This window comes from Eurypyga helias, unplaced genomic scaffold (assembly GCF_000690775.1).
Source record: "Eurypyga helias isolate BGI_N326 unplaced genomic scaffold, ASM69077v1 scaffold10692, whole genome shotgun sequence".
Classification (NCBI taxonomy): Eukaryota; Metazoa; Chordata; class Aves; order Eurypygiformes; family Eurypygidae; genus Eurypyga; species Eurypyga helias.
In genome coordinates this window covers 5993-25751 of record NW_010237835.1, presented here as the reverse complement: position 1 = coordinate 25751, position 19759 = coordinate 5993, and the positions used below count along the sequence as shown (strand labels likewise).

General features: G+C 36.5%; 1 protein-coding gene across 1 annotated transcript in view; it reads right to left on the bottom strand.

Annotated features, from left to right (window-relative positions):
• LOC104506607 (isoprenoid synthase domain-containing protein-like) overlaps nt 1–19313 on the bottom strand; it is a gene marked incomplete at its 5' end in the record, with an annotated part of 75417 nt that extends 56104 nt beyond the window's left edge. The window contains 3 exons of the mRNA XM_010147611.1: nt 339–436; nt 10810–10855; nt 19209–19313. Of these exons, the coding sequence (XP_010145913.1) occupies nt 339–436; nt 10810–10855; nt 19209–19313 (249 nt within the window). The remainder of the gene's footprint in view (nt 1–338; nt 437–10809; nt 10856–19208) is intronic.
• Nucleotides 19314–19759: the final 446 nt, after the last annotated feature.

Sequence of the window (19759 nt, the reverse complement as noted above, 5' to 3'; positions counted from 1 at the left end):
TAACAGAAGCATTTCCTCTGTAACATATTTGTAACAATTTGGGCTTACTGAATTCATAAAATCTAAAGAAAATGGCCTTTCTGTTGTCTGGATCCAATTTCTCCTCTAATCTAATATATACATTTTAAGAGGATCTCTTAAGATCCTCCCCTACAGAATTATTGGGCAAAAGATGCTTCTTTCTTCATAACTTCCACACCTGGTGTTAATCCCATGTAATAAAAACTACAGTGACACAGGAGGTCTCAGTTTCTGTATTCACATTTAGACCATTTCTTAGAAGTTGTGACAACCAGAAACATTAATCGTATAGTTTGCAGTCATTAAGTTGTACTTACTGTTATTTGGCTTTTCAGAGACTCATGAAGGAGAAAACCTACGTGTACAACAGCTTCCTTCACATCAGTAATTACACACACTTGTTGTGATAGGTTGTCTGTGATCAAGAAAAAAAACCTTAGTATTTCATGCAAAATAAATCAATCAAAATTACCAATCTGCTAAACATTACCTTCAATCCATATACTGCTGTCTCTTGACAGAACCTTTTCAACAGCTAAATTTAATTTTAAGATGACTTATTTCAAGGCACAGTTAATATAAATACATAATTTTAAAAACACACATGTCAAATATAAAATTCATATTATATTTTATATGATTTTGTAAAACATAAAAACATCACATAAGCTTGTCCCCAAACCAATTTAAATAAGAGGCTTCTATGTAACTGTATTTGTTCATGTCCACATTACTGACACTAGATGAAACAAAGAACATAACTTCTTGAAAACTTCATACCACTTATCATTTCAACAGATCACTAAATGCAGTATCAGCAATACTGAGGAAAGCAAAAAAAAAAACTACTATGAGACAGCATAAAACCTCTTTCCAGCAATATACACTACATAACAGCCAAAAAAAAAAAGAAAACAATCAAAGACACTGTTCAGGATAGAGCAGACGTAACTGTTCACCACCTCAACTTGAAAAAAAAAGTTGTGAAAAACATCTTGGCATGGGAAACTTTTTAGATCTTCAGTGGGAGAAAAAATGTTATACATTTTGTTGATACCAAGAACAATTGTTTCAAGTCATTGCCTGATCTGCTCCATAATGCAAATACTTTAAAAAAATAGTATTTTCTCTTGTTACTGACTACAGTTTCAAGATTCAGTGAGCATTTTCCTTTCTTTAAGCAAACAAATCAAAATAATTCAAGTCTGGAACTCTCACTTCTAATTCAGGATACTATCCCGTAGATGTTGAATTAATATGCAGAACAAAACATAGGACTTCCAATGTCTTTGGGAGAGCCATTCCATAAGCAGCTAGAAATCGCATAAATGTAAAGTCTAATTATGTTTAAAGCAGACTTCAATGAAACTTCAGGGACAAAAATACACCAAACACCACCACAAAATAAATGAGTAGTGAAAGACATAAAAGAAATTATAAAAATATGGCCAAACTGCTCTTCAAACAAGTCTGAATATAAAGATACATATTTGTTGCATGTGGAAAGGGTTTTTTATAATTACATACCACACAATAAGTTCAATCACATGCATTACTTAAGTAAACATCTCACTTTCTATTGTTAACTCAAAGACTTCTTTACAAAAATAGACATACAGACCTGAAAATTAGTTTTAAAGCTGCTGCAGAGTTCACATTATTGGAAAGTGATTTCTGATCTTTTTAACATAATTTTTTGTGAGCAAGAAGAGTGAATTAACCACTGAGGATCCCAAAAGATAATTACAAATATTTTGTGAATTGTGAGCATTTATTATGTCCAATATTTATAACCTGACAGTAAAAACAGTGGTAGCAACTGGCTTTGTATTGTTAGCAAGAATGGTGGGGGGGGGGAAGAGAGAACAATAAACATCTGCTTATAAACCATCACAACCAGATGAAAGCAAGAATTAAAAAAATGCATGGCCAGTTCTCACAGAACTGGAAATCACAGGATACCACAACTGTGGGAGAAATTATCTTCCCATAGATTCACTGGGCAAAAAATATACTGAACATGCATCAAAGTTGACTTCTACTTAATACAGAAAAACTTTACAGTCTAAAAAATGGGTCAATGGGAAACCATATTGAATTAAATTCATATCAGCAGAAAGAAACTGGTGGCTAGATTGAAATCAGAGAGCAAGAGCCACTTGAATTTAGTACTGTATATGGAATGCAGTTACAAGACAAATGTACATAATAAACCAGACTGGCATATCAAATTTCAAGACCTCAGATTTTATAGAACCAAGTATTTTAATGAAGAAGTTTAGATTGGAGCTATTACAAAAATCCACATGTGGAAGAAGGCTGTGGAATCCAAAAGAGCACCATGACTTACACTCAGACAGTTCTTTTTAAATATGTCAGTTATCAACAGCAAGTGTCAAAAGTAACCTCACAAGAGGCTGCTCAAAGACTGAAACTAGAGAAGTGCCCATCTTACTCCTCTCCCCAGTCCCCTTAAACCTCTAACTTCCTGTAACATAAATGAGAAAGAAGAGAAGACTACAAAAAAGGTGATTAAGATATGCAGGTTGAATTTACTGAAGAATAAAGCACAGTTGAACGAAGTGTGAAAAAAAAACATTTTTAATCTGGAGGAGAAATGCAATGTTAGAGGGGAAAGCCTACTAATAAAGTGTGAAAACATGAAAAATAATGATAATCCACACACTGGAAAGATACTGCATGCTTTTAAATGATCAAGGAAAATGTATAAAGGAAGACCGGAAATCATCGTTATAAATCATCATAGCAAAACAATTGCTGCTCTAGACGAGGTTTAAAACTTAATTTCAATTTAAATACCAACTGTTTCAAGTGGGGGAAAAAAAATAAAAAGATCTTTCTGTTCACATAGATGTTCTGCACGTTGGCTGTACTGTGGCAAGGCAGGCTGAGCAGAGCTTTCCTCCCTGACACTGCCTGTCCCCCACCTCTGGTAAGCTGACGGAGCGCTCTGTCCCTCGGCATAACCACACTGAACCCAGTGAGCACAGCTGGAGTGCTGGCTCGTAACTCCAAAGATTTCATGAGTTCTGACAACTGTTGGTAAAGCTAACCATGTGCAGGATTTCATTCCTGGTTTTCAGAATTCTGTTTGGGTCAACTATACATTCTGGAAAGCCACACCATGGCCATATAGCAAAGAATTTTAATACTGAGCTAACAGAATTTTGGTTTCCAACAGAGTGTTGGATAATTCAGGTGGAAGGGACCTCCAGAGGTCTGTAGTCCAAACTCCTGCTCAAATCAGGACCACTCATGAGGTCAGGCCTGGTCATTCATCCCCCTGCCCCCTGCCATTGCTTTTGAAAACCTTTGAGGACAGAGACTGCACAACCTTTCCAGACCACCTGTTCACTGCTTGATTGTCCTCAAGGTGAAAGTTTCCTGTTACTGTGTTGGAACTTCCCTTGCTTCTGTTTCTGCCTGGTATCTCTTCTCCTCCCACCATGCACCACTGTTCTATTTTTCTACCCTATTCACATACCATGTCTTCCTTTACATCTGCCAAACCTTTTTTTCTTTTTGTCTCTCGCTGTTAAATTACCTGTCCAAATCTCTATTCTGCTTTGGCTTCCTCTTCATCTACTTTAAACTTATTTCCCTGGGAACCTCCTCTTCCCAATACATGTCTCCCATTTACTCTTGGTTTCATCCCAACTGTACCTGATTATGTATGCTCCCCATACCACATCACATTTAACATCCACTTAGAGCATATTTTTTGCATAAAATTAAAAATAGTTACTTCACACTGCCGAATTCTGGTAGGTTAAACATTACATTTCCCCATCAGAAAAGGGGTAGGAATTTTCTTCATTAAAGATAAATTGGATACAGGATTTCAGAATTTGTTCCATTCAACTTCCTTCGCTCTCCAGTAGAAAACCATTTTCAACTTTTCTGTGCTCTTCTTTGATATCCTGAAAGTTTTAGATCACATTATTATTCAGTAACACCTGTTACAGTCTTTATCCTAGGATCTCACCTAAAATTATAAATTAAAATGTGTGCATGTTTATGGAACCACCTCAGTTGGCTAACGTATTAAGTGTACTCTTAATACAACTGACTTAAAAGTTTACTCTGAAAAGTATGCCACAAACAAGCAGCAATTAACGTAATACTTTGTTTGAATAAAGATCACAAATATCATATCCTAGGGAATTAATACCATAAGAATAAAAATGCATCTGAATGGCAAATATATTTTAGCCTACAGATGTAAATCTTTCCTCTTAATTGCACATATATATGTGTATGCATATTTTTTTTTTGTAAACATCATGTTCATACCATGCCATTCATGGTCTGTAATTACAATTCCTTCTATTTTGGAAGCACATTCTATTCATCAAAATACTTTTGAAGTTTCCAGTGAATTAAAAATAGTAAATTAATTTATCAGAATTCCATTTTTACTTTATACACAGCAATAGCTTGACTGATCCAGAAAATCAGTACGGTTCCCCCTGGCACACTTAGAATCTCATAACAGGTATGCTTCTATCACTGTAAACACAAGAAAAATAAAGTAAGGACCGCCAAGCATGTAGTTCATTCACGCTCAACAGAACGAGTTGAAATTGTTTTTCGTATAACACAAGTAACCATAAATATCTACCTCTTCTTTGTTTATTCATTCCACATTTCTCTGTACCCACAAAAAACAAAAGCCAAATTTGACACTTCCCATAACAATATTACCTTAGACAAAGGAACATAAGATTTTGTGGCAGAAGACAAGGCAGAGGGTTGTTTTCACGTTACAGTAACTCTTCTGAGGAGTACCTCCCCACCTGCCAGTCTACTACTTTGCCTCACAGCAGAGAAGAGCCACTGAATACTGAGCGTGCCCATGAAACTGCAGCCTACCTCGAGTAAGATACATCCTTTGATATACAAGGCTTATGTAATTTTTTTTTTAATCATGTAACACAAAACATAGTATGTAGCTCCGAACAGTCATAAACAGTTTGAGTGCATTACACTGTTGTTTAGGACTTCCAAAACAGAATTGGATCTACATAAGCAGGCAGTTATTTAGCCATATGAGAGGGCAAAATATCCAACGTGCAAGCTCAAACTCTTGTGATAAAGTTACTGCAGAAGAAGGGCCCTTAAGAAAAGAAAAAGGAGGAGAAGAGAGTCAAAGTTCTACTGAGATGCAACACTTAAAGTTTACATGTTGGAACTAGAGTACAAAGTTATGTCCCCCGAGGGCAGTAGTCCTAATAGAAATTTTTAGGATGTTTTGTATTAGCCTGATCTTAACTACATTTCTAGATGAGTCATCCTTATTGTAAGACAATGTTTTCTTACTTCAAGTCTATTAAATTTAGGGCATGTGCCACCTTGTCTGGATATTCTACAAGTTCATACCTGCTTAACTAAAGAAAAGCATTCGATTTGCTATTTTCATAAAAAAAATTATGTTGGGACTCAGACTTTCATAATACAGCTGTAAAAGAGACAAGGAAGTAAGCAAAGTAATAAGATATGTTTTAAGAAAACAGTCTCAAAAGATAAAAAACTAATTAGTCTACCTACATTAGTGTTTCTTTCTACTGCCTTGAATATGAATGATATATACATATAAATATCTAAAGCACAGAAATGAATGTATGCTTGTCTGTTTTTCTTACTTCCACTTGAGTCAAGTTTAACAAGCTGAAATTTGTCAGTTATTATGCCTCATTAGGCCAGCAGTTAAAAACCTAGCTCTGCTTCCATGAAGCATTTGGGAATTGTTCCTCAGGTAGAATCACATTTATAATATAGCTGACTAAAGAAACAGTCTCATAATTAATCACATGATTAACAGTATTTTTTCTCACATCATCTAATTGCCAAATAGATATTACTGTAATCATTTTTCTTGCATTTAATTTGATTAATTGCAGGATTATAATGTAATATATGGACAATAGACAGCAATGCAAGAGTACCTCAAAAATAAACAGGATAGCAAAATAACAGGTCAAACTGAACCACAGGAAACTGTCGCCTAGCAAAACTCTGTAGAGACACAAGTGTAGCCTTAATATTCTAGCATTAAAATGTAAGCATTTAAAGATCTGAAGTTCATAATTGAAAGCAAAAAAAATTACTATTTGAAACCAGAAAGGAAACAGCTGGATGAGTAATTCTCATGATGAGTAAAACTAACAGGTTAATGGAAAAGATAACTATTGTTCTCTGAAGTTGAAGGAAATCAAGTTTCAGTCACTAATAAATATAACTGAAGATGACATGAAATTTGGGACTACAATCACAAAACTAAATGCGTACACTCCAAAGTTCTTCATCACTTCTGAGTTCATCCTGTGATAAAATGAACATGCAGCTATGTAAATTGGATCACTTAATAATAAAAAAATCAGTTGTGAAGACTGGATCAGTAGTGGGAAGCTGGTGTGAGTCCAGTGCCCTTAGTACCCTACACCTTCCCAGCCCATACATTTAGATTATGGGACACCTCCAGAGGACCCTGACAGCATGCACGGGGGCATGCCGAGAGCTGGTACCTTGCAACCCAGCCTTGCAGTGTCATGCAGGACTTCCCTTTCAGGCACTCTACATGGCCTAAACTTGTTGAATCCATCCAAGTATCTGACACAGAACTGTACTATCCAGTGCGCACTGCTGCATTTCAGTCCCGTGTCCTCTTCAAGAGCCAGACACAAAGAACCACCATCCCATAGACCACCATCCCATGTGTAACACAATTTAGACCCAGCGTGATACATAGAGTCAGGAAAAGGCACCCTCTTCTCCATACAGGTGGGAAAGATTGCTGACAGCTACTCTTAGCAAGGTTACAGACACATTAGCAGCCAGTGCCAAGAGAAGCAAAAGGGTTTTAACAAGGCAAAAGATCGTAAATTCCACATGGAAATGCAAGTATTTCTGCCATAAATATGCCTTTCTCGAGTTCCTGGAATCTCATCATCCTCCCAAAGAAAGAACAAGAAAAGGGAAAGGAAAAAAAGAAGGTAGATAGCCAGTAAACCCATCCCTGAGAATGCCTCTAAGGGGGAAAAGTATCTGAAAATCCACAAGCATGAGCCTCGTGCCAGTCAAGAGTAGCACATTAGAACACTTAGGACCTTGTGCTAGCCAAGTCTGTACCTCCTAACCCATCAGAATCAGCAGAAGGCCCTTCCTCTCTCCAAAGACTGTTACTGACACCATTAGAGGAAACACTGCACAGCACTTTCTTGTGGTAGTTTTTTTTTTTCTGTCAGCCTCTGACACACTTCCATGGCACTAGCAGGTCTGTAACACAGAAGCTCACAGACCAGCGAGTAGCTACCGCACAGCAGAAGGCTACCCAAGTTGTGGGAGAAAGCACAAAAGGGTAAATGACAAGTAAGAGCACTTCATGTAGCACCATGGAGTGAGTTCTGAAGTACTGAGAAAAGCAGATATGATACATTCAAGTATTCAGCTAGTAGGAAAGGCCTAACTGAGCATGTCTTGGCTTGTAGGATGGTTATCATTCTGGAAGGTGACCTATCCTTGAAGGCTTCCCATAGGCACTGCACAACACAGCAGAACATAGCTATTAAAGATTTCTTCTGTAAATCTAACAACTGTAAGGCTGAATGATGCAACATAGGGGTACAAGAGGACAACGCCCATTAGGACAAAAATATATTTACCCCTTAAACATGTTTTCCTTTAAGTATGGCATGAACTGTGAATAAAATGCTTGCTGAATATTAGTCCACATGGCACAACTGTCCACTACAAAATTAAGTCATGCTATACCACGCAGATCTGGTATTTGAAGCCTTTTGAAGGGCACAGAATAGATAAGGCACAACTCTCAAACTGCAGACTCGGAGTGCTAACAGCGTCTATTCAAAACTCCATTAAAGGTAATTAATTATGTAACATAAATCTGTTAAGTAGTGTCCTAATTAGCTATGGAGGACTCATAATGCTTGCCTAAGTAGTAAAGAACATGTACGGCTTCCCCTTCCTGAATTCATGCAATGCAGCAAAAAGCAAATCTCAACATTTTTCCTGCAGACCAGGCAAAATAAAGGCTACTGTACTTACTCAAGCAGATGTATTGTATGCTGCCGGAGTAACAGAACATTAGATAACTGAAGATCAAGTAAGGGATTAGCCTGACTTACCAGCATGAAGGTCTTCATTTTTACTTTAAGCTACATAAACTTTTTATCAAAAGCAACAGCTAGAAAAGATGTATTGGCCTTATTGAAAACAAAAAATGTGATAACATGATGAAATACATGTACAAAATACTTGTCTTTGAAGAGAATGACTGGTCATTTAGAGAAAGCTGCTTGGAATGGCTCTTATTTTTTAAATAAAGTATAACTAATCTTCTTTAATGACTTATGAGAATATTGAAGTCCTTATACACACAGGAACACAGAAAGTCATTTGCATGAAGGTTACAGTATGGTTTCAGGTTTGTAAATTTTTGGAATGAAATAATAATAGTGTGCATGTGTTACATAAAATTAGCATAAAATACTATAAAAATATATTGTAAGCAAAACATTTCAAAATATTACCAATCTACTTGATTTTCTCTTAAACAGCTTATAAAGAAGAAAGGATACCACTGATCAAAAGAACACAAGGAGTCACCTTTATAAGAATGAGAGGGCAGCAGAGGGAGAGCACAGAAACCATTTTTTCACACTGTATTCGTTTCTGGTTTCCCCACAAGAAGCATGCCAACTCAGATCCCACCTTCACAAGAGCTGCTCTGTAACGATGGGGATATGTGGAGAAGGAGGCCTAAACAAACCAGACAGCTGAATGATGGCAGCAGTATGCTGTCTCCATCTCTAGCTTCATAAAGCAATGTATTTTACATAAGGTGTACAGCTGGCTTTCTCCCTGCCCACCACAGAAGAACATATCTAGTAAAGGATCAAATAGGCTAAAAGAAGATGAACAAGAACTTTTTAAAAATATAAATAATTTTCTTTACCTTTAAAGTTTACACACCCTCAGTACATCCTAAAGGTCCTTTGAACTAAGTAACACTTAAATACTTGAGTAATACTAGATGAGACTGTTCAATAAATTGGCTTTTGTATTACAAAAGAAGTACAGTCTATAGTTAATTTCAAGGAAAATGGAAATGAAAATGAATCTACTTGATCCAGTGATGACTAGAAAAATCGCTATTAAACAATGAGAACATAAATGGTAAATAATTATGAAAAATACACAGGAAAAAGGAAAATAAGATCAAAGTAAACATAGAGCTATGAGTTTGCTAAGATTTTTTCCAAGTTGTATCCTGAACCTTTTGTCAAGATATGATCAACATAGTACATTCATTGAGCTGATTCATGGCATTTACGTCATTTTATGCTGGCGTTACTGGCTTCAGCAAGCTTGACTGATAGAAGTACAATTCTTGTTACAGCAAATATTTACAAATATCGTAACAAAACAGCCCCTCCAAGCAGCTGAGTCAGCTTTCTCTATTTCCTTATTAACATTAGCATCAGAGGGAGTTTTTCTTTGACAGTCCTTGTTATACAGCTAACACTTGATACTATAGCTAATACTTACAATCAAAAGAAGCCTGTACTGTAAAAAAATGCATACACTATATAAAAATTAGGAATTCAGTGAGAATGATGTAGTGGGATCTATATTTAGACTGGAAAAAAAGAACTTAATTTTTTTGCATAATTACTTTCACACTTCTCAAAGATTGGAAGCATCTCTTTTTTTCCATTGATCTATCATTCAAGGTAAAGTATTAGTTCCAATTCCTATTCATCAAGGAGATAAAATAATTGTCTTTTTTACATCATACCATATCATGAAATCCCTCTTTTGCATACTGATTCATTCTATTAACTTTTTTTGTCTTACGAGTAATTTTCAGAGAACTATAGAATGGTTTGGGTTGGAAGGGACCTTAAAGATCATCTAGTTCCAACCCCCCTGCCATGGGCTGGGACACCCTCCCCAAGAAAGCATTCCATTTTGCTCATATGGCAGGCACAACAATATTTGAGTTTTTAACATTGATATTTTAAAATGTTACGCCTTTTTTTTTTAACCTTCTTAAAATTGATATTCAAACTAAATTGTTTTATCCAAGGATGGATCACTTAAAATTAAACAAAAACTGCTACATACTTTTTCAAGAGCACAATAAATATCAGGAAATTTAACAAAAAGTGCTTTGACAATCACCAAGTCAACTCAAGAACTTATCATCTAGATTTTATTTGTGAAAAACTCTTCAATGGTAGAATGAATTCTGTTTGCATCAAGTCCATAAATATCCAACAGCTATCACAAAAATAAGTGGACAAAATGGAGAAACTTCATATTTTGAAAATGTTTTTCTAGTTAAAGTCAGATCACACCCTCATTTTCAAAGCTTCTCATAAGCTTCAATAAGGAAAAAATACTAGTCTGAAATATTAACCCAAGTAGTTTTTGATATGAAATATTCTTTTCAGTAACTCAATAAAACCTGATGAAAAATGTTTATTCCTTACAACGCCATTCAAAATTAACCTCTGTTTGACTCTGTAATGCACAGTTTTTTATAAGATTCTCTGTTCTAAGAGAAGTAAATAAAGGTAAATAATGCATAATACAAGTATTCCAGTGAACAAGCTAAAACAACTTGCCGAAGGACATCTTATTCATCATAAAAGTTTTCTTAAAGACATTTAAAACTATAGCACACAAGATTCTAAATTAGACTCAGGAATATGCAAACTGGCAGCCACCAGGATGAACACATACCCTTAATAATCGATTCAGCTGCATACAGATCCCGCTTGTAGGTCACCTAAAGGACAGACAAGCCTCATTAGATTCAACACAGAAGGAAGGAATGTAAAACCAGTAGAACAATGCCCTGAAGACAATTATTTACATTCAAAATACCATAAACAATCAATATTGTCAATTTCTTAACTCTGGTAAAATATCACTGGCAGGTCATGAGAACAGAAGTTGCAGAAATAACTGGAGACTCAAGAGAAACCTTTTTTTAAATACTTAGAACTACTTAGACCTCGTCTGAAACCTAAAGCTATTTTTAACCCTTTGAAGAAGCTTAGAAACATGACACTGCATTTCATAATTCCTTAAAAACTGTATTTCTACTATTTTATCATGGAACAGATTAATTTTTTATGAGACTTGTGATCACAGAAATGACAGCCAGGGAGAAGCCTCAATATTTCTTTCACAAATATAGGCTTAGTTTTTCAGTAATGCAAGACTATTTCTGTTAACGAGAGTCCAATTAATCGGTGGGAGTCAGTGGGACTATGATAGGTTTTATATGAGCTTTCAGAGGATAAAACCCATCAAGACCTTCTTGAAGACATTATTCAGATCAAGTTAGATGGATAATAAGATGCTGCTGAATACTTACTTGACACTTGCAAGAAAACACCTTTCATATCTGCCTTTGTACCATCACAGTGGTTGACAATCCAAGTATTAGGCTTTGCAAATAAAATGCTAGAAAACTAAAGGTAGCACTACCCAAGACACTAACAGTCTTTGCTAGCAATGTCTTTGGAATTACATGCAGTGACATGAACTGATACAAGAAAAAAATCCTAAATATTTGTATTTGTTTTTACTGTAACATCCTTTTATGTTAAGTAAAATAGTACTGGATTTTCTTCATTTGTTTCTCTAGAGCCCGAATAACTTTCTTCTTTCTTTTTGAAATGGACTGAATAGGATTCCATAAGTTTTAGTGCTGCAAAGTAGACATTACAGAAGAAACATACCAATGTAGGTATTAGCATTTTAGTCTCCAAGTAAATTATTTCATTTTAACATAAGGATTCTTGTAACCACTTTCCTTTCCAACTCATAAATTAAGCTGTGTATTGCAGTCAGAAACAGACGAATAATATTACCTTTCTCGTTACTCATAATTTCTCCAAGCAATTATAACCTTTTAAAATTCAAATTTAATTTACTTTACCACAGCTTGTCCTGCAGGAGAAGCAGCCAGAGAAGGAATTTAGCCTGCGAAATCTTAGGTGCCTGCATTTACATACTGCTGGGAAGAATCAATGTCTTGAATTTAAATTTAAGGATAAAGAATCCTTGAGTCACCAATTCTGTTGCAAGGTTTCTTTCTAATTACCTGTTTCTAGAGGGCTTTTATATAGAATTTCCAGAAAACCTGTAACAGATTACCACCTAAAAACCTTTCAAGAAACAAGACTATCTAAGCTTTGTAAAAAGTGGTCTCACATACTCTACGGTTCCCAGTCTCTTTAAGATGTAAAAGTATTTTTAAATAGTCTGATTTTAAAAGCAGGTTACACCATAAATTAGGCCCAGTCTTCAAGAAAACAGCATAGAGGAATAAAAAAATTAATAATGAAGCTTTAAAATCACTTCTGAAATTCTGAGCCAGACATCAGCAAATACTTTTTAGGGTGGTTTCTTAGAGAAATAAATCATCTGAGACCATATCACACTATACGTACATAGGGGATAATAATCCTTCATAATCTTTGATCCTATAAACTATATGAAAATAGTAAAGTCAACAGAGAGGAAAACCCTGCCAGGTACCACAGGTGACCACCACTTACCAGTCAGGGAGGGAGGGAGGGATTCTCTAAACTTCTTTCAATATCAATGAGATGCTAATTCTAACCAAATTTTCTCTTAAGGTATGGATATTCATAAAGTCTCTGGATTTTCTTGTGTTAAGATTAAGAGGTGTTCTTGCAATTTAGATGAGACTTATTCAAAAGGCAGGCAACCAGGGCAGAGGCATCCTTTGGTTTAACTCTAACCATTCACTGGCTAAGTATGAATTTGTTTTAAACAGCTTTTAAGGTTAGCCAACACAGCAGTTTATTGTTCTGAGCAGCTATACTGCTTTACCCTCTAGTTTCACTGAGGTGGATTTGCATTCTAGGCTCACCCCAGACAGAAGCAATTCAGATCTAAGCAAACCAATCAGGAAGAATACTTTACCTGTCACTCCATGCCAAAAAGTAAAAAGGCACTCTCCACTCTCGCAGCCCAGGTGAGGTGCAAAAATCACAGTGGAAAACATAAGCAAGATCACACAGAGGAGTTCTCTCACACTTTGCAGAACAGAGATCTTCTACCTCATGCATTTCTGGGGTTTTTTAATATCATGTTGCTAAGCTAAATCTCTATGGATTTATCAAATTACCATTTAATATTCTCTCTCATGCTCTTCTCTGAACCTTCTCTATTTATCAACACTTGCACAGGGCCAGATTCGACCATGGTATTTTAGATGCACTTGTATTACTAGAGTATCTCTCTTCTAATTTCATATTCTTGTTTCTATATCCATGGCTGACATAAGGTATTTTGCCCACAGTGGAAACTTGCTATGCTCTGTGATTCCTAAACCATATTCAAAGTCACTGCCTTCCTAGAACAATTCTCTAAATACAGCCTATACCGTTTTTGTTTCTAAAAATCACTTTATATTTGGCTGCAGTGAAAAGCATGCCTTTTGTTTAAACTGTTTGCCAAGCAATCCTTATCAATAGGTTATTTCTGATCAATTATATCTTTATTTACAAATCTTTCAAACTTTTGTGTTGCCTGCAGACTTTATCATACAAACATTAAAGAGCTTAGAGACAATAACAGTTTCTGCAGAACTGCACACGGTGAGAATTATCTTTTGAAATATATCAGTTATCCAATTTTTAATCTATTTAATGAGGACTAGTACAATTACAGTCATCCCATTTTTAATTAAGATACCATGTAATAAGAAGACAAATTTCTCCCAACTCTATATTTTATCAGCACTACCATCTTTATCAGCCTAGACTATAATCTTGTAAAAAAGGCTTGAAGTCAATTTCACAAAATAAGTAAACTCCATGTTGGTTGACATTAATTACATTAGCCCCTTAACTCTTTAATAATCAAGTTCTGCCTGTAGCAGTGCACCCTTCTTTAATCAATATCAAACTCACAGGGTTCTAATTACCCAGATTCTCTCTTTTCATGTGACAACATTAAATTTCATTTTGTCCTCTTGCGCATCTAATGTTCCAAAATTCTTTTAACATTATTGCTGTAAACCAGAGTTGTGCTAGGCCAAGTACTAAAACTCAACACCAATATCTTACTATCATGGAATATGAAACCATCATCTGCTTCTCTGCCAAAGGCAGAATAGACTTATTAAACATTTCTCTACTTTTCTGTATCATAAACAGTCTACTATATCTATTTACTAAAGCCTCAAAAATAAACAGACAAGAGTGGGTTTATTTGTTTTCCTGTGTGTTCTTCTCTCTCGTCAGGCTGAAACTTCTCACTAACTAGGAAGATGCTCTTCTAAAAAGTTTCCCAAAGTTATTTCCAGTTAATGTTTAAAAGTCTTTTTCAAACTGATTTAGTTTGATGAACATTTTAGATTTACAAAACTATGTTAAATGTAAAAATTAACTCTTCGCAAAATAAATACAATGATGTTATGATCACACACACAAAATACATTGTATTTTAGTTTCGTGTTCTATTCCCTTCTGTTAAGGTAAGGTATCATACAAATCTCTTTTATATGGGATATTATTCTAGGATTAGAAATAACCTGGTTTTTTTAGAAATGAAAATTTTCATGCCTGACAAGTGTGGTGGCTTTCTGTGATGGGGTCATAGCACTGGTGTATAAGAGAAGAGTGACTGATGTCATCTACCTGGACTTGTGCAAAGCACTTGATACTGTCCTGTATGACACCCTTGCCTCTAAATTGGAGACACATGGATTTGCAGATGGACCACTCAGTGAAAAAGGCACTGGCTGGATGGTCGCACTCAAGAGTCTTGTAGTCAATAGCCTAACTGAGGACCAGGGAGAAGTGTCCTTCCTCAGGGGTTAGTATTGGGACTAACACTTTTCAGCATCTTTGTCAGTGACGTGGATGGTGGGATCGAGCACACCCTTAGCAAGTTTGCTGAAAACACCAAGCTGTGTGGTGCGGTCAACACACTGAAAGGCAGGGATACCATACAGATGGACCTTGACAGGCTTGAAAGGTGGGCCTGTGTGAACCTCATGAAGTCCAACAAGGCCAAGTGGAAGGTCCTGTACATGGTTTGGGGCAATCCCAAGCACAAGTACAGGCTGGGCTGAGAATGGACAGAGAAGAGCTGTGGGGAAAAGGACTTGGGGGTGTTGGTTGATGAGAAGCTGGACATGAGCCGGCAGCATGAGCCGGTGTGCTGGCAGTCCAGAAAGCAAATAGTGTTCTGGGCTGCATCAAATAAAAAATGACCAGCAGATCAAGGGTGTTGATTCTCCCTCTATACTCTGCTCTTGTGAGACCCCACCTGGAGTACTGTGCCCAACTCCGGGACTCACAGAATAAGGAGAGCATGGACCTGTTGCAATGAGTCCAGAGGAGGCCATGAAGATGATCAGAGGGCTGGAGCACCTCTCCTATGATGAAAGGCTGAGAGAATTGGGCTCGTTCAGCCTGGAGAAGAGAAGGCTCCGGGGAGACCTTATAGCAGCCTTCCAGTACCTGAAAGGGGCCTACAAGGAAGCTGGCAGGGGGGACTTTTTACAAGGGCCTGTAGTGACAGGACAAGGGGGAAAGGGGTTAAACTGAAAAGTGGGTAGATTTAGATTAGGTATCAGGAAGAAGTTCTTCACGTAGAGGGGGATGAGGCACTGGAACAGGTTGCCCAGAGAAGCTGTGGATGCCCCATCCCTGGAAGGGTTCAAAGCCAGGCTGGATGAGGCTTTGAGCAACCTGGTCTAGTGGAAGGTGTCCCTGACCATGGCACGGGTGTTGGAACTACATGATCTCTAAGATCCCTTCCAACCCAAACCATTCTGAGATTGTAAATTTTTTCGCCGTATGGGCATTTAAGACTTTACATGCATACCAATTTGAATAAGGATCTCATCTGCATTATAAACACACATATACATTACACTCCAACAATTAACACTGTTAAATTATTTTATACTTTATTTAAGAGGATATTGCCCCAGGACATTTAAGGTAATTTTGTTTCACAGGTGTGACACATAGAGAAAACCAAAGTAGTGTCATTCTGTTTCCCTTTTTGCCACCCTGATCATATGAGAAATATGTTACAAACAACTATATAATAACTACATTTGTAATAAAACTTATAAATATTTATAACACTGAAGTAATTTAAATGTTCCTGCCTGGTTGTTGGCACTACAAAGAATGATTTTAATTCCATAATTTGTTACCAGAAAGTAAACAAACTATTGCTTGAATTTTGTCCGATGGCAAGTGACTTTGAAATGTACTTTTTTCTAATGCACCGTAACAGCGCTCCAATAGAGTAATTAGTTAATTCAAGAAGACAATACATATGCACACATAAATAACTTTTTCCCACAGCACTAAGTCATTTTATGTTATGTAGGTTGTGCACCTAATATACAAACTGAATTCTTAGAAATATCAGATTTTCTCTTTAAAGACTCAAGGTTCACAAAGAATGAAACTGGTTTTTAATACTTGGATGTTAGAAACTGTTCTCCAGCTGTTAGTTGACTGCAGTTTCTGTTACACATCCTCTGAAACCTCATCTGAATGAGTATTTATTTCAATTCTCATTTATCTGGATGGAATACCTTTTAGCCTGTTATTGAAAAAAAAACTTTGAAAAGCCTTATGGAAAAAAACAACAAATTAGAAATTACATTATGCTGACATCTAAGGAAAGACAATTCTGCTTTGGAAATAATTCTGCTTCTTATTAGTAAGAAATATTTTGTAGGCAAGCATCACTTGAGAAAATTGTCAGCCTTTCACACTTCATCAAACTGCACAGACTGAGCACAACTGTTCTCTAATGGTACTGCCCCAAGTCACCTGCCAAACACCCTGGTACAGAGTGACCACAGCAGGGTGCTATTCAAGCAGGAAGGAGCTATATTCCTCTATAGTCTCTAAGATGATAGAAGTATTTGCTGGAGAAACTATTTACTATTTTACAGACCTTGTCATTTTCATGCCTTTCATTTTGAATATCTTGAGAAGCCACAGAAGACACCAATGACTTTCAGCTACAAAATCAGACTGGGAACAGGACGTGAAAAGGTTTAGGTACTTTAATGACATGGTACCAGCATCTCTATACACTATATATGGTATATTCGCTGCTCTGCACCACCTGCAGCACAGTATCTGCACATAAATGGGTGCTGCTGCTACTGTCATACTACATATAGTACTATCAAATCACTCACATGTTCCACAGTATTTTCAGCTTTTCTACCTTAATCTTCTTCTCCATGATATTCTCCATTATGCCACCAGCTAACAAATTTCTATGTCCAATATCTGAGCACCTACAAGCAATTCACTTCACATGCTATCATTTTCAAGTGCTTACAGGCCTCTGAAGTCCAATGCTACTGTAACAGGTTTCACATGTTAGAAAGTTAACAGCATCAGGATTTCTTTTCACCAACAATGTTGGAGTGGGACTAACATTTGAACACTCTCTTTTAAAACAGAGACATGCACAAGCTAAAGTCTGAGTCACAGAATGGTTCGGGTTGGAAGGGACCTTAAAGACCATCTAGTTCCAATCCCCCCTGCCATGGGCAGGGACACCTTGCACTAGACCAGGTAGTTCAAATCCTCATCCAGCCTGGCCTTGAACACTTCCAGGGATGGGGCATCCAACAGCTTCTCTAGGGAACATGTTCCTGTGCCTCACCACCCTCTCCATGAAGAAGTTCTTCCTGATATCCAATCTAAATCTCCCCACTCTCAATTTAAACCCATTACCCCTTGTCCTGTCACTACAGGCCCTTCCAAAAGGTCCCCTCCAGCTTCCTTGTAGCCCCATTCAGGTACTGGAAGGCTGCAATAAGGTCTCCCCGGCGCCTTCTCTTCTCCAGGCTGAACAAGCCCAACTCTCTCAGCCTGTCCCCATAGGAGAGGTGCTCCAGCCTTCTGACCATCTTCGTGGCCTCCTCTGGACATCTATCTATTTCCTTAAATCTTAATTATTCTGTCATTCTAGGTCAAAAGACTACATTCTATCTGGGCATCATTATTATGCACAGATAGTAAAGAACTAAACAAACATTGAGTATATTTTGTTACCCTTCTTGTAAGTACCATGCTTTGCAATGAGAGAACAATGAAATCATCTGAAAAAGTGATGTAAAGCAAATATGCATGACAATCTGTCCCTTAGAAGACTGAAAATGAAAACAGACAATAGACTGTTTCAGAAAGATTATGTCCCCAGAAAGATACTGAAAGAAGTTGCTGTATGCAACCAATGCATGAGTACATTGTGCTGTTACACTGCACAGGAAATTTGCACCGCAGATTCAGGAAATTACCTTTCCGTGTAAGATTTACTATCATATTATTAGAAATCATGTCTCATTGGAGGAAATTTACTGTCAGACAGATGGAGTGATTTGAGCTGTTTCCAGATCCTTCAATGTGGTAATGAATAAAACCCCAAAAAGAAACATTTAAAAATTGCATAACACAACAGTTTCTAAGAAAGAATAATGTCCCACCATCCAAAACAATGAAATGGGATACTTTTAAGCAGCAGGGACATATACTTTGGCACCTGTATACACACCTGCTTTGTCAGTCATCAGGAACATACAGATTATGAGACAAGGTGAATGATGGTTAAAAAATTCTAAAAGAGTGTTTGAAGAAGTCTTAAACATTACAGTGTTACTGAATGTAGTGAACTGTTATAAAAATCAAACTGTGTAGCCAGGTATTTGGCATCAGAGAAAAATTATGTCCTCAAAAAGTGGAGGAAAATAGATTATAAAAATATAGAAATACCAGGAGAAAGCTCATCACATAAAAGAATGTTCTTAATTTTAGATATTATGGATTTCTAGTTTTACAGATTCTCAGGTTATTCAAGTACTTAGATGGCTGTCCTACTTCTAGATACAGACTGTCTTCATTGATTATCTCAGGTAACATCTGCCTAAGTCTGTCTACAACAAGCTCTAAAAAAAAAAATCTCATGATAATCCAAAAACAATTCTGAAATTTGAAAGAGAAAAGCCTATTACAACTGAAAACACATCTGAATTTTTATGGTAAAATGCAAATTTTATTAATTTTGAAATATATATAGAAAATAGAGATAATCATTGCCTTTACCTTCCAGAGGTCAGCTGTTCCTTCAACAAGTTTAGCATTTGTTTTAGAGTATTTCAGAGCCAGATGCAAACATTCAGTTCCATAATCCAGGTCATAGTCTGTACACTGTAGTATTTAAAAAAAAGAATGTGTTCTTAGTTAGTCTTAAAGAAATCATACTTTTAAGCATTAACAGGTTTTCTTTCATTAAACTTACATCTCAACACTCCTCTCCATAATAAACCATGCTGTGGTAGGTAAGTAGGTTCAGGATGGATCAGATTTAAACCCTTCCAAGAAGCTTATGCCAAATTCTAGCTACCTAGCGAAGTGTTACAGGTGCTGCAAGTATCTGGCTACATCTTTATGTTGCTAACCAAATCAATGAGAAGTTACAAGTATAAAAAATGTTTTTGATGGGAGTTGAGGCCTCACCAAAAGGAATCATGAACCTTCCAGTTAACAATATTTTAGCAATATTTTAGAGGATGTGAACAAGCTAATGAATTGTAGAAGAATCATGATTCTTGACATGCCTGGTCTGTTGTGGTTTTTGCAGCATCAAAAAAGGA